Genomic DNA, 16,433 nt, shown 5'->3' on the forward strand with positions numbered 1-16,433 from the left:
TGGAAAATGAACATATACTGTTGCTACAGTCTATTTAGAAGTCAGTCTTGCAGTATCTATAAAAAAATTTAAATGCATATACATTAACACAACAATACTACTTCTAGGATTCCATACTATTAAAATATTCATACACATGCACAAAGGTACACCTATTACGGTACATGTTGTATTGGAAAAAATTAGCAATTACCCAAATGATCTTCTATAGGGAAGTAGTTAAATAAATTATGGTACAATTATATTACCCAATTTTCTTCAGTCATTATATAAAGAACAAAGCAAATAGTGGAAATATCTCTAAGGTATATTAAATGAAAAGCCTCGTCCTGGGAAAGGTGTATGGTATAAGATCCCATCTATATTCATAAAAACTCTTAATGCTGATTTCTTCTGAGGAGGGGAAGGCAGGAAACAGTAAAGAAAAAGATCATACTTTGGCTTCCGAATGATTTAAATCTTTTACAAGAATGCTTTTATGTATTATTTATGCAATGTAAAAAAGAATGAACAACTTGAACAATATAAAAAAGGTTAAAATACTACTTCGAGATAAGTACCTAGAGAAAAACTCCAGTACAGTAAGGTAACACAACATTTCAACTAAATTTGTTTTATAACCCTGATCCTTTCATGCCCAGTACTGTAAGTGAACAGCACTTTCAATCCCTAGGTAACTTTTTTTTTAAACTTTTAATTTAGAAATAATTTCATACTTAAAGAGAAGTTGCCAGAATAAGAATAGTAAAAAGAACACATGGGGGCTGGCCCAACGGCATAGTGGTTAAGTTCCACGCACTCCGCTTCAGGGGCCCAGGTTCGCGGGTTCGGATCCCAGGCATGGACCTACACCACTCATCAAGCCATGCTGTGGGGGTGACCCACATACAAAATAGAGGAAGACTGGCACAGATGTTAGCTCAGGGCCATTCTTCCTCAAGCAAAAAGAGAAAGATTGGCAACAGATGTTAGCTCAGGGCCAATCTTCCTCATCAAAAAAAAAAAAGAACACCTGTGTGCCATTTACCCAGATTCATCTATTGTTAATATTTTGCCCCAATTGCTTTATTTTTTTTTAACTTTATTTATTTATTTTTCCCCCCAAAGCTCCAGTATATAGTTGTATGTCATAGTTGCACATCCTTCTAGTTGCTGTATGTGGGACGCGGCCTCAGCATGGCCGGAGAAGCAGTGCGTCGATGTGCGCCCGGGATCCGAACCCGGGCCGCAGGGGAGTGCACGCACTTAACCGCTAAGCCACGGGGGCAGCCCCCCATTTGCTTTATAATCCACTTCTTCCTCTCCCTCCCCACCTCTCATTCCCATCTTCTCTATCTAGCTACCTAGCTAATATTTTTTTCTGAACCATTTGAGAGTAACTTACATATATTGTGGCCCTTCACCTCTAAATACTTCAGTGTGTATTTCCTAAAAATAAGGATATTCTCTTACATATCCACTTCAGTAAATATAACTACTTTAAACCACTGTTCATATTCCGATTTTGTCAACTGACCCAACAATTTTCCTTTATAGCATTTCCCCTCTACAGTACAGGAGCTAGTCTCAGGTCCACTACAGCATATAGCGATCAGGTCTCCTTCATCTCCTTTAACCTGGAACATGTTCACAGCCTTTGTCTGGTATGACATTGACATTTTTGGAGAATACAGCTTTCCTCTCCTTTTAAATAAAATCTTCTTCATTTAAAGTTTCTCTGACGTGTCCTCATGATTGATTCAGGTCAGACTACTACAGAAGGGACACGGTGTCCTTGTCAGGTCATTTGTATCTGAAGACACAGATATGCATCTGCCCCCACTGGTGATATTAATTTTGATCACCTGGCCAAGGTGCTGTCTGATTTCTCCACTGCATAGTCTTGCAAGTAATAAGGAGTCTGCGGTGAAACGGTATAAGCCCAGGCAAAAGTGCTCCTCGCCCAGATTTGCCCCTGGATTCAGCACTATGATGACAGCTGCCTAACTAGATCTTTACTGTGAGAGCTGAAAACCGATTTTCCAGCTCCAGCACGCCTCCACTTTTACCAGCCCACCTTCGGCATCCTACTGGAAGTGAAAGCCCTCCTCTCTGCCCCATTTATCTACCGAGTTAGTTATCATCCATGTGGACTCAAGGACTGCCATTATTCAAAATGGTCTAGAATACATTACTGTCCTTAATTATTTTCACTTTGTCAATTTGTCCCATATTTGGCCCAAATTTTCTCAAATTGTCCCATATTTGGCCAAGATAACTTTTAAATTTCTCCTTATTTACCCCCTCTGAGCATATTCTAATACCTAGAACTTGCTTATTGTGAGAATTGTTTTGCCAAGGAATCTTACAAGGTTAAGGCATATTTAAACTTTTGCAATAAGACTCAATTCTTTTTCTGATTCCCTTAGTGAAAACTGACGTAGGTAGCTACTGACTTACATACTTAACACACCAATGTTTATTACAGAATGGACTTTATTAAAATGAGAATATTAAGGGTCTGCCAGATTGGTTGCCACCTGAGGCTAAGTTTCATAATTAAAGTTTACTCATTGATCTAAATACTTGGAAGGGAACCTAAAGGACGGTCGGCATTTATATCAGAATAGTGGACCTCTCAACTTCAAAACTCAGTGTCTTTAAACAGTTTCTTTTTAATTAAGAAAGAGCTAGGTATAGTAAAAACAGGCAAAAATGTGCAGCCAATCTGAAAATAAAGCACTGCCAAAATTAAGAAGCTGAGAAACAGCTAGAGACAACAGAACAAATCAATTGTAATAGAGTTTTGGTCCATGGTAACAGAAACTTGGGGAACTTAGTACAATTCACAGAGACAGGAGCTCCTGAGAGCCTCACAGATTTGTGGCTGTAGAGGAAGTGAACTGACCATGGGTGAAAATTAGGTTACACCCGTTAAGCTATACCTATGCGAGATCCAGAAGGCAGAGGTCATTTTCCTGCCCCTTTCTGACCTTTTCTGCTGTCAAACAAGGGTGAGGAAGCTGTTTCAACAGTAGTGCTCTAGTGCGCATTTTCCAGCTGCCTGCGTATAACAAGCAGTAGAAGCAGGAGCTTCTCGATTCCGGCTTCCCGATCCCTGAATCACAGCTTCTGCAAAGTGCTGTGCACTCTTAGCTCTAGAATCATCAGCCACAGAATAGGAGCACCTCCCCTAGTAGGTCAGCTCTGGATGGGACTGAGGGTGCTTCCTAGAGGCCCCACCTGGAACCACTCCTTCAGCCCCTTGGTGCATTTTGTAAACACCTCATTCCCTTCTTCATCTCTTCTGACTTAAACCACCTACAGCAGTTTCAGCTTCCTGCACTGGAACCTGATGGAGTGAGACAGATGACAGAGAAGAAAATAAACCAACAGGATAATACAGATCGTGATCATATCTAAGAGGAAGTAAACAGGATGCGTAATAGAAAAAAGAGAAAGGCTGCTTTGAAGATGGGACCAGAGGGAAGCTCCACTTGGAAGCTGATCTTTAAAGTGAGCCCGGAAAGATGAGAAGGAGCTGGTCATGTGATGGCCTGGTGAAGTCGGCCAGGCCGGAGAAACACCCATGTATGAACACTCCGGTGGAAAAGAACTGGGCATGCTCAAGAAACCTAACAGAAGCCAGGGCGGCTACAGCAGAGGAGTGAAGACGAGAGGACAGGAGATGAGCTGGAGGAAAAAAGCAAAAGCCAGACTATGGAGACCACAGGAAGGAGTGTGGATTTTCTTCTAAATGTTATGGAAAGACACTAAAAAGGTGTAAGCAGGGGAGTAACATGTCTTAATGTTTGTAAAGGAGCTCTTGGGCTGCAGAGTGGAGGGTGGATTGCTGAGGCAGAGGAAGCAGGGAGACTAGTTAGGATGCTCTCCCAAAGGTGCAGGCATGAGAAGACGGTGGAATGGACTAGGGAGACAGTGGAGATGGAGAGAAGGGGCGGTATGCAGTAAGAGCCATGTTTTGGAGATAGACTCGACAGGACTAGCTGATGACAGGGATGTGGGAGCCAAAGAAGGGCAAATTGAGGGGAACAGAAAGGGAAAATCAAGGGTGAGGCATGGTGGTTGAGCAATGTTGTTTTATTTTTTTTTAATTATTTTATGAGGTCATATTGGTTTAAAATATTGTGTAATTTCAGGAGTACATCATTATATATCAGTTTCTGTATAGACTGCATCTTGCTCACCCCCAATAGTCTAGTGTTTATCCATCACCATACATATGTGCCCCTTTACCCCTTTCACCCTCTCCCCACCCCCTGCCCCTCTGGTAACCACTAATCTGTTCTCCTTATCCATGTGTTTGTTTGTCTTCCACATATGACTGAAATCATATGGTGTCTGTCTTTCTTTGTCTGGCTTATTTCACTTAACATAATACCCTCAAGGTCCATCCATGTTGCAAATGGGACGATTTTGTCGTTTTTTACGGCTGAAATACATATATATGTACTCCATTGTATATATATATACACATTAGAATTTCATTATCCATTCATCAGTTGATGGGCACTTGGGTTTCTTCCACATCTTGGCTTTTGTGAATAACACTGCAATGAACATAGGGGTGTATAAATCTCTTTGGATCGTTAATTTCATGTTCTTTGGATAAATACCCAGGAGTAGGATAGCTGGATCCTATGATATTTCTTTTTTTTTTTTTTTAATTTTTATTTATTTATTTATTTATTTTCACCCCCAAAGCCCCAGTAGATAGTTGTATGTCATACTTGCACAGCCTTCTAGTTGCTGTATGTGTGACGCGGCCTCAGCATGGCCAGAGAAGCGGTGCGTCAGTGCACGCTTGGGATCCGAACCCGGGCGCCAGCAGCGGAGCGCGCGCACTTAACCGCTAAGCCACGGGGCCGGCCCCTGATATTTCTATTTTTAATTTTTTGAGAAATCTCCATACTGTTTTCCACAGTGGCCACACCAGTTTGCATTCCCACCAGCAGTGCACAAGGGTTCCCTTTTCTCCACATCCTCTCCAACATTTGTTATTTTTTGTCTTGTTAATTATAGCCGTTCTGACAGGTGTAAGGTGATATCCCATTATAGTTTTGATTTGCATTTCCCTAATAATTAGTGATGTTGAACATCTTTTCATGTGCCTGTTGGTCACCTGTATATCTCCTTTGGAAAGACATCTGTTCATATCCTCTGCCCATTTTTTGATAGGGTTGTTTGTTTTTTTGTTGTTGAGTTTTATGAGTTCTTTATATATTTTGGAAATTAACCCCTTGTCGGATATATGATTTGCAAATATTTTCTCCCAGTTTGTGGGTTGTCTTTTCATTTTGTTCATGGTTTTCTTTGCCTGAGCAATGTTGTTTTAAATTGTTCCCCCAAAGCCTTGTGTTTGCTCCTGAAATAATTACAGAAAGGACGATTGTCTCCAAATTGCCATAATTGAAATGGAATGCTTTGCGATCTTTAACAAAGAGACAGGAGTTCATTTAAGCATGTCACATGTCCCTTGGTCTTAAAACGTCCTAGCCTAATCTACTGCCATGTGAAACCTGCTTCCCCAGGCATGCAGACCTACAGTCCTGTTTGTATTTAAAAATAAAAACAAAAACAAAGCCTTCCCTCCCAAAACTGAATCTTAAAATTAATATCAGCAAATGAATATTTAATATCAAGATGTTCGATATGGCTAGCTGCAGTATTTGATACAATCTTACTGTGATTTCCTTCCTGCTCTGTAAAACTCTACCCATCTGAATGTGTAATGATCAAAAGCAAAGTCTAGGGCCGGCCCGTGGCTTAGCGGTTAAGTGCGCATGCTCTGCTGCTGGCGGCTCGGGTTCGGATCCCGGGCGCGCACTGACACACCGCTTCTCCAGCCATGCTGAGGCCGCGTCCCAAATACAGCAACTAGAAGGATGTGCAACTATGACATACAACTATCTACTGGGGCTTTGGGGGGAAAAAATAAATAAATAAATAAAATTAAAAAAAAAAAAAAAGCAAAGTCTATAGAGAGTTGCTTTTCAAATCAATGGCTGCAACTGAACATTTATAGTATGGTAGGCACCAGGTAAGGCGTCAGGGCTGCACACAGTGACTCTGTGAGGTGGGCGTTAGAATCTCCATTTGATAAGGAAACTGACAGTCACAGACAGATTAAGTGACTTGCAAGAGGCAGAACCTAACCCATGTCTGCTAACCTGCAAGCTCCTCCATGTTCTTTCCTCTCTCCCACGTGCCTTCCTAGGAACAGACACAACAAATCTGAAATTCAGGGGTGCCTGAAAACAGACTGATTTCATTTGACTCTGTGTCCTACTTGAGTCTGTAGCTATGGTGACAGTCCCTTTTATTCAACTGATAATGGCTCAGAAATGCAATTGCTTGTTCATCTTTTTATCAGGAAGCTAACTAAACATGTTAGATAAATAGCATCTGCCTTGGGGAAAAACTAGAATATCAAGAAAAACCATTATCTATATACACTATACATCTTCTGCTTTCTTGCAAATGGGACAAATTATTCATTTGGACAGGGGTTTGCACGCAGCTCTCGAGCCTCTCCTCTGATGACGTCGTGGTGTAGGAGCCCAGTCAAGCACCGACCAGATGCACCCTGCTCTGCAATCTTGCTTTTTGATGCCTAACATTTTTGCTTTATCCTCATCATATATAACAGCTGCTCATTTTTATTTCTGCCTGGGAAATTTTAGTTTATCCTGGTGATTTTTAAGTTTTCAATTTTAAGTGTTAAAAATGTATTCAAGTGAGAGCAAATGAATACAAGGAATCTTTATAGGGTGACAGACGTTCTTAAATTGGATTGTGGTGGGGGATGAGGGTGGGCAAAATGGGGGTCAAAACATACAAGCTTCCAGTTAAAAAATAAGTCCTGGGGATGTAATGTACAGCATGGTGACTATAATTAACAATACTGTATTGCATATTTGAAAGTTGCTAAGAGAGTAGATCTTAAAAGTTCTCATCATAGGAAAAAAAATTTGTAACTATGTATGGTGACAGATGTTAACTAGACTTACTGTGGTGATCATTTTGCAATATATACAAATATCAAATCATTACATTGTACATCTAAAACTAATATAATGTTATGTCAATTATACCTCAATTTAAAAAATTAAATTGTGCAGGCCAGCCTGGTGGCAGAGTGGTTAAGTTCAGCGCCCTCCGCTTTGGTGGCCCAGGGTTTGCAGGTTGGGATTCTGGCAGTGGACCTACACCACTAATCAAGCCATGTGGTGGTGGTGACCCACATACAAAATAGAGAAAGACTGGCACAGATGTTAGCTCACAGCCAATCTTCCTCACCAAAAAAATATATATATATTAAATTGTGGTGATTGCTGCACAACTCTGTAAATTTACTAACAATCACTGAATTGTACACTTAAAAGGAGTGAATTTTATGGTATGTAAATTACACCTCAATAAAGCTGGGTTTTTTTCCACGTGTACTAAGTTAATGTTAATAGGTTATGGAGGTAAATTCTTCTTTCTGGATGACAAGATAAAAATATCACATTGTTAGAAACCACTATGAGGAGTTCCTTTGCTGTTTTCTAAGGGGGAGAAGGATCACCTTTTCCTTCTGGAACAACAGGGTACCTACCTCCCATCCCTGCTTGGTGTCATAGCATGTATGCCAAAAGAGGAATATTTCTCCTTCGAGATGAAGAATTGGTCAGGTGAGGGAACAGCATATAAAAAGCTGGGAAGTGAGAAAGGATTGACCTTTCAGGAGATGGGGCATGGAAGGGGAACTACAAGCACGTCAGCATGGCTGATGTTAAAGGTCATGTTAGATTCCAAACTTCTGGGAACCACCCCAGACCTACTAAGAATGCTTCGTGATGGGACCTACGAATGTGCATCTTAACCAGTCACCCACTCCCCTAACCAGGTGATCTATGCACATTAAAGTGTGAGAACCACTGAGCTAAATCCTAAGTAAGGCCTTAAATGCCGCGCTAAGGTGTCTACATAACATCTCAAAGGCAGTGAGAAGCTGTGACAGATTTTAAGCAGCAAAGTGAGAGTGGACTTGAACTTTAGAAAGAGCGGTCTGGCGTGACACATTGCTTTGGGGGCGGAGCAAGAACCCTAGAGCCCCCTCCAGGGCCCAGGCGTGCAGACACTCTGTCACCTCCTTTACCTTTTAACCTCTGATACTAGGGAACCAAACACAAATGTACCTTTTACAGGTCATAGTCTCCTATTAACATCTAGGTGCTACATGAAAACCCTGTAGCAACCTTATGACATTCACACCACTGTTAAAGAGGGGACCACTGCGCACAGCAAAACATCTGGAGAAACCAGAGGTGACCATACATACCATCTATGTGTTGGTAGGCAAAGGCCATTTTCAAAATATTATTGACATTGCCACTTCCCTTGCTGACCGATACTAACACCACTCTGCTTAAACAGATGGCCCTTTGGACCCATGTTCCCCACTCTCTTCTGTGGTAAGTGGTTTTCTTTCTCCTCAGGGAGAGAAAGGTGTGGGGACTGTAAACTTGCAGAACTGACCCAGCTGGAGTCCTGGGAGTAGCCTGAGAGGTATCTGCATCTATCGTAAAGAAATCTAACGGTGGAAGAGAGCTGTGCAACACCCCGGCTGGGCCGACCTTCGTACAATGCCAGTTCCTTACAGGGTTGGGAAAACAATATCAAGCATCTATATGGTGCAGCCTTAATAAATGATAGGGCTAAGAGCTAATGTTTGCACCCCATATGCTAAGCACTTTATAGGGCTTTAATCCTCACAATAACCCTCTGAAGGAGGTTCTATTATCTCCATTTTACAGATGAAGAAACTGAAGCTTAGAGAGATTAACTTATCCAAGTTTGTACATCGAGAAGCAAGGATTCAAACCCATGTCCGTCTGACTCCAGAACTTATACCATACCACTTCATGGGATGTGCCACATAGATTTCTATTTTTTCCTAGTTTTTGACACCTATATGAGTATTAAGGAAATAAGCTAATTTAAGTCATAAGGCTTACAACACATTACAACCAAACTTACATATGGCCCTGAAGTCACCTAGTACAGGGGTCAGCAAATTTTTTCTCTAAAAGAATAAATATTTAGGCCATGTGGGCCATACAATCTGTGTCCCAACTACTCAACTCTGCCATTGTAGTGTGAGAGCAGCCATAGGCAACGCCTTAACAAATGGGCATGGGTGGGTTCCAACAAAACTTTATTTACAAAAACAGGTGGGAGGGAGGCAGGCTACATGTGCCTTCCGGCAAGCCTGCCGCCCTCTGACCTAGTAGAAAGGACATTGAGTGCAGAGTTACAACCCTTGGCTTCTAATCCTGATTCTGTGCCTAAACCAGCTGAGCCACCGTGGGCTGGTCACTTCCTATCTGTTTGTAGGATGTGTGCTTGTGCAGAATTTTCTTCTCCATTGACTGCAAAAATAAGCTAAAACTATATTTGAACACACTAAAACACTTGCTGCAGATTCTTCATCAAACCCATAAATAATGGACAGTGGCAGAAATATCTTATGGTAGAAACATAAGGGAAAAGAGAACTAGCATTTTCAGAGTATTTCCACATGCCAGGTGCTTCTAAAGTGGACTCTTATTCCATCCTCATCGCCAGCCTTATGGGATAGGTATCATTATCCCCATTTTATAAATGAAGAGCGTCAGATAAGGTAAATAACGTGCCCAAGGTCACTCAGCAAATGGGAAGCCAGGTCGCTCCTCAGAACTCGACACTGCTCTGCGCCAGGGGTAGCCGTGCTTGCCCAATGAACACTCGGTCAATGATTGTGCACAGATGATGACTTACGAGTATTTCTGGGAGAGGGTCCTGGAGTCAGGCCTCATCCCCTCTCTCCGCGACTCTCCCACCCTGTCATGTGTCTTGCTCACCTCCTCTCAAAAAGATCATACCCCGTTTGGCCAGAAAAATGATGTGAGAATCTGAGATCTGTTTCCTTTAGTTCTGAGTAGAATGACTGTGACTCATATGTTGAAAAAAGACCAACAACCCTAGAACTCTGGGAAAAAGTGGTCTAAGGAGGCAAAGAGGGAGAAAGGAGGACTGAGGAGACCCCCAGAGAAACCCTGACTGGTCCTGCCGACCACACTAGAGTGGAGGCTCAAGGTGGTTCTGTATCTCAGAACGTAGCTAAGGGTAGAAGTCTATGTGATGAAACAGAAGCCGAGGGAATTACTCAAATGCGTCTGACTTGTCTGTCTCCTCCACCACAGCATTGGAGTTCACAGTCATCTGCGTAAAACTGTACTTTGGAAATGGGGCTGGGAAACGAGAAAGCGAAACCAAGAAATGGGATCATCATTACTTCCTTTATCAAAAAAAAAGAAAAACATTCCCCAGATAAGGGAGGATACATGGGTCTCCGCTACTGCCAAAAAAGAAAGAAAAAAAACACACCCCAACTCCTTAGTGTTTGAGTCCTATCAAAATCGGCTGGAACACACACAGCACTGCTGTCCTTCCCCAGCCACGTAACTCGCACACACTCTCTGCTCCAGCACAGCAGCCTCCATCGTGCTTCATCCACGCCTGAGATTGTCCCCCGTGCTGCTCTCTCTGCCTGCAAGTATGAAGCAGGGATCTGCTCCTTTGCTGCCCGCTGAAATTTCACCCCTCAATGTCCAGATCAAATGTCGCCATCTAGATCACAGACGTCAAAGCCGAGACGAACTTCAGAAACAGATCACCAATGTCAATTCCTTCATGTTACCTACGAGGAAACCAAGGCCCAAAAGGGGTAAGGGACTTGCTCTAAGTCACACAGCTGGGAAGTCAAGACTTGGCCTGGAAACCAAGCCAGCTGACCTGGGGGCGGGAGCATGCCCTCACCGTGATGCCCGGGGTGACTGTCCTGTGAGAGCCCTCTCCTCCTACTAGGAGCTCCCGGCCTGCCTACACTCTCTGAACTGTCCCCTACACTCCAGGTCAAAGCTGTCTGTGTATCCATATGCCTGATCATCTGCTCCAGAGGGGTCAAAACCTTACCCAGCTTGTTATCCCAGTACTTAGCAACCTCTGCATATAGGGGGCCTTCAGTGGGCTGTAACAGTCATTCAGTAAACAGAACAAAACAAAACACCAGAAAACCACCCACCTTGGCTTGTCGCCCTCCAATCAGACTCCACGGATTGCCAGAGAGAGCCACCTACAGTGCTGATCTCTGCACACCTCTCCTCAGCTTAGACCCTTAAATGCACACCATGATATCTACACTTTGGCAGAAAAGACTCAAAACAGCCTTTCCTACCTTTCCAGCCTCGCTTCCTGCCACCCAGAGTACCAGAAGCTCTCCCTCACCTCCATATCTTATGCCTGCTATTCCTCTCCCTGGGACACACTTCAAGACTTCCCCTCATGCCCAACTCTCTTCTACGTGGCTAACCCTTACTTATCCTGCAAGATCCAGAATTTCTAAGATATGAACTCCTTCAGGAAGCCATCCCTGACTACCCATCCCCCCAGATGAGGTGACCTCCTCTATGCTCCCAAAGCACCCCGACATCCTCCTCTATGGTTCTCAGCACAGACACTGCACCTATTTGTCTACACACCTGCCCCCCTCCCCCACCAGCCCATACCTTAGGGCAAGAGCTGTGTTTGCCTCTCCAGCACCTGGCACAATACCCAGTGACATTAAATTAGACTGAATCATTCTTCTCACTTACTAGTTAAAATCAGACCCAACAACTATATATAATGCACTATTTCACTACAATATTGTAAACGACGTAGGCCCTATGTATACGTCAGCATAATATCAGCCATACCAAGGGGACATGTCCACAGATCTCAGCAAAAAAGCATTTACTACACACCCAGTCTTTAAATGAAAAGCATAAGATGCATCATGAACTTAGGAACTGCCAGGCATTCCACACTTGAGGAGTCCCTTTGGAGAGGTGTGGTGACCTAACCAACGCGGCCAACTGGCCAGAGTGGCTCCGGGTGCACGACCGATTTCCATTAAGCACAGCGGCGGGAGAAGAGAGTTCCGACCCAGTCAGGAACCAAAGGGAGGCCTGACAAAGGGAAGCTCCCCAAGGAAGCTCACAAGCACCCAGTGAGTCCCCCGGTACTCATTTCCTGAGAAGTGAGCACACAGTGACTTCAGGAGACGCCCCTGACATGGCCACTGGGGCACCCGAGGCTGGAGGCGGCAGGCTGTCAGCACATGGCTGGATGGAAACCATGAGCCTCACAGAATTCACAGTGTCAGCTTCACTCTGTGGATAATTAGTCTAATCGACCCTGGGCAGGGAACGAAGATAAGAAGGCAAACAGCTAATACAAGGAAGAACTGAGTCGCCTAGAGAAGCATACCTGCACTACTGGACGTGAAGGAAGGAAGGGGGTCTCCGAGTGCAGGGAGGGGGGAGGAGAAAATGAGGGCACATTTCACTGAGAAAGCAGCATTCCCAGAATAGATGGGATTCAAGAGATTCAGGATTGAACATTTCAGGAAAAGTGCCTGTTTGTTAACCTGAGCAGGAGTCAGGCTGATGGTAAGCTGATGCTATTTCTTCCTCCCACTCACCTGCATAATCAATTTACACACACCCTGTCTTAACCCTGCCCAGATTCACCCACTCATAAACAAATGGCCATGCTCCCTCAGTAAGAAAAGTCACGGTGAGCCACAGGGGTACACGTCTTCTGCGTGGGTCCCTCCCCTCCTCTACATCCACATGAAGGGGCTGGGGTTCAACCCTACGGGAACTCAGAATCATCACTGAACAGCTCCTCCCTCCCTCCCCCCCATTCCCCTGACGCTCAAACTGGGGAACCTGCCACCAAGCCAATTCCTCCTCCACACCCTCATGGAGAAGTCCCTCAAATCTGGCCTCTTCTCTCCCAGCCCACGGCCTCTGCTCCACTTCAGTCCTCACCACCTCCCACAGTAACGGCTGCAACAGCCTCTTGCCCTTCCTGCTGCCACCTCCACAATCTGGCTGCATCAACTTCACCAGATTGATCTTTCCAAAATAAATAATCTTATCACACCTGCCTAGTTAAAAAAACCTTCCAGATCCCCATTCTCTAGGAGATATAACCCTAAGTCCTTAGTATGACATTCCAGATACTGCACCAAGTGATTCAAGCTGGCCTCTGCTGTCTCAGCCCTCACGCCTCTCCTTCCACGTGCTGGGTGCCCTGCTGAACCCAGGGTGTGCTCTCATTCCCAACCATCTCAGCGTCCACCAAGGCCTGCACCTTATTCCACTTGCCCCGCCCAGTACAATCTTGCTCACCCAAGACCCAGTTCAAACGACCATTTCTTCTTCACCACTTTCACTTTGACTTGGACATCCCTTTCACTTCCCTAGAATATCAAATAGTGGCCACAAAGACCATCAAACTTATATTGAAGTGTTTGAAAAGCTTCCCAGCCAAAATAAACTATTTTAGTTTCACAAGCCCAGTGAAGATGAAAAGCAGGGTCTTGTTCACTTGTGGGTAGAGCGCTTCGGCCCTTTGAAAGTTAGGGACTTGCTACCAGTAAGTCAAGGGCACCCAGTCTACAATGCAGTACTTCTAACTTGCTTACTCTGCCTTGAGCTCTTTTCTAGAGTTCTTGTCCACGTCATATCTCCCTACCCAGACTGAGAGCCTAGAGAGCCAAAGTTGTGTCTTCTCTTTCTAAGGCACCTACCAAGTCTGAGCACAGTGCAAATGTGCAAAATCAATAAATGTTTGCGAAACCAATAAACGTTTGCGAAATGTTTGCAAAAGTTATACCAATGTAAATGGTGCACCATTTACGGGACAAAAGTGGATTTGGCGCGAACAAAAAATTGTTCGTACTTTGCTCATCTCCGAGGACCAGTATACTACTTAACATGTAATAGGAGCCTAGTGGTCACTGAATTTAATAAATAAATGAATGATACGGCAAAAACTGAGAAATCATTAAGCAACATCGTTTCTGCAGTCATCCATTCATTCAACAAATATTTATTTACCAAGCACCCATGTGCCAGGATCTCTGTGGCTCTGAAACCTAACTTCCTCCCAGAGCCAGAGCCCTGCTCCCTAGCTAATGCATCTCAGTGCTTGGGGTCATCTTGTAGGCAGTGGGCATAGCCAAGGTGGCCATGTCTCAATAATGCCCAGGACGGTCCCAGTTTACGCCTACTCTCCAAGCATTAATTATTAACAGCATCCCCTTTCTCTCTCAACAATGCCCGGGTCTAGACAATTATATAACCCTGAGAGTAGTCAATCTTTCACGACAAGCTGGCTAGGGATTCAAACTTTCACTCCACATTTACTAGCTACTTCCACTCTTGTTTCCTCACTTATAATACCGGCAGGACACTGATTAAACTAAATGGTTATACACAGAAAAGCAGCTCGGGACAAGGCTGGGACATCAGATTGAGACCACACTGTAGAGAGCTTTGCATGCCAGGTACATGGATATTTAATTTAATCTACTACAAGGGGCCATAAAAATTTCTGAGGAAGGGCATGAATGTACGGTCAGAGCATCATGAAAGTGTTACGATCTCGATGACAGAAAAGAACTAAGACAGGAGGAATGAAAAAGAGCTGGCTCCAGGTCACACCAAAAAGACAGCCTAAAGCTATAACTAAAAGTTGTCACAGATGAAAATAGCAACAAATATGTTATTTCATCATTTGCCTTTACCTATAGCTTAAAAGTTTCAACAACGAACAGATGTAGCTGAGCAAGCTCTAGTTCATCGGCCTGTGTCCTTAGGGCCATTACTGCAAGGGACAGGCTGTAAGGAAGGTTTTGGACTGCCCGGCTTGCCCTCTCGTCTGCCAGTCGAGTAAAGGAGCCGGAGTTCGGTTGTGTTTGTTTTTATTTTAAGGGCTACACTTTAAACATAGTATTCGTTGTCAGGAGTTTCCGGACATCGAAGAGATGGGCAGGAATCTTCACCCGCCTCCTCCAGATCTTCCACTATTGCATCATTTGCAACTAAGCCTCCTCAGGCAGCGACTAGTCAAATTTAAGGCAGGTAAAATGGCAGCAGCAGCAGCTGTGTGTGGGAGCTGCCGTCGCCGCCGCCGGCCTCGACTTCAAGAGCAAGAGCGCGTCTCTCCGGCGCGGCCAAGTGCTGAAAGGAACAGTCAATAAATCAACAGGTCCGGCGCGCCCGCCCGAGGGTGCCCAGACCCCGGCGCGCGGCCGCAGGAGGAAGCGGCCAATTACCTAAGAACAGCCGAGGCGACGGGAGGCCGGAGTCGTTCTCAAAGCGCCTCCCCTCCGTCTACCGCCGACACTGGGGACCTGCCTGGGAAAAGCCCGCGCCCCGCGGACGGAGGGGAAAGCACCAGGTCCTGGGCTGCTGTTCCGCTCCCCTAGCCCTCCAGCCCCTCGGCAGCCCCTGCCCTGCCCGCTCGGTCAGACACCCCTGGGGCTCCTTCTTCCTCCGGCTGTCCCCGCTCCTCTCATATCATCGATTGTAAGCCTTTCGGTTCTGCCACCGGGAAACTTCCATAGAAGGTGAGATTCCCAGGTCAAGAGACGATTCCACAAACCCCAGAGGACCAGTGTCGGGACTTCAGGGTCAGACCTCATCAAGCCCAGGCGTCCCTGGCGAAGCTCAGAACAGCTCGGTGCTGCGGGTCCTGCGCTCCCGCGCGCTCGCACCCATCCACCCGCCGAGCGGACGTGGTGGCCTCCATCCCCACGACCCCACGGTGCCGGCGCCCCGAACCTCGGAGCGGCCCCGCTCCGAACCCCGCAGAAGCCTCCTCGCTCCTGCGGGGACAGACGTCCCAAGGCTGGATGCCCCCCCCCGCAGCCCTTGCCCTTGCCCCTTCCTCCAGGCGGGGGGCTGCCTGTCCCAGACCCGGGACCAAGGGGGCGGGACCTTGGCCGTCCCGGCCAGGCTCGCTCATCCCTCCCGTGCTCCAAGGGCAGTGCCCGCACTTCCCACCGGCCAGTACCTCGTCCGCTTCCAGCTCTTCTCCGTTGCCTACGAGCGCCATGTTCCACCTCCGGCTGCCGCCGCCCAAAAACCAAGCAGAGAGCTCAGAGCCGACTCGGTTTCTCGGCTCCGGGCTCAGCCCAGCGCCGGCGAGGGAGGAAGGGGGCGGCCCCGCGCTCCCGCCGGGTCCCGGGCGGGGCCCGCGCGCAGCTAGGCGAGGGCTTTCCCCGCCCCCGGCGCCCGCAGACCCGCAGCGCACCCATTTCCCGAGCGGGGCCGGCGGCCCGCCCGCCACAAGCTCCGCCCCGCACAGGCCTCGCCCCGCCCCCCCACGGGGCTCAGACCCGAGCGGCCAACCAGGTTCCCGCAACGCGTCTCCGCTCCCAGCCGGGCGTGGCCTCGGACCAATGTGGGCGGGGTCATCCCGTGGGCGGAGTCACCCGGTGGGCGGAGTCACTTCGCGGACTGAGATTTCGCCGGGCCCGCCCACCCTCTGGGAAAGTACCCGGTAGTGTC

The 16,433-nt window shown here is 46.2% G+C and overlaps 1 protein-coding gene across 5 annotated transcripts in view; it reads right to left on the minus strand.

Moving 5' to 3' along the window:
* Positions 1-16,098, minus strand: part of TTC39B (tetratricopeptide repeat domain 39B) — a 134,494-nt gene extending 118,396 nt beyond the window's left edge. For 2 of the 5 annotated variants that reach the window (XM_087444611.1, XM_087444608.1), the window contains exon 1: positions 15,937-16,000. Coding sequence is in view for 3 of the 5 variants with exons in the window: in XM_014792402.2 (XP_014647888.2) it covers positions 15,937-15,978 (42 nt within the window). In the remaining 2 variants the exon portion in view is untranslated. Of the gene's footprint in view, positions 1-15,936 lie in introns of all 5 variants that reach the window. The other 3 variants (XM_014792402.2, XM_087444614.1, XM_087444615.1) reach the window with 3 other exon arrangements.
* Between the last annotated feature and the right edge of the window lie 335 nt (positions 16,099-16,433).

This window comes from Ceratotherium simum, chromosome 20 (genome assembly GCF_057802395.1).
Source record: "Ceratotherium simum simum isolate JZ-2026a chromosome 20, ASM5780239v1, whole genome shotgun sequence".
In the NCBI taxonomy this organism is placed as follows: domain Eukaryota; kingdom Metazoa; phylum Chordata; class Mammalia; order Perissodactyla; family Rhinocerotidae; genus Ceratotherium; species Ceratotherium simum.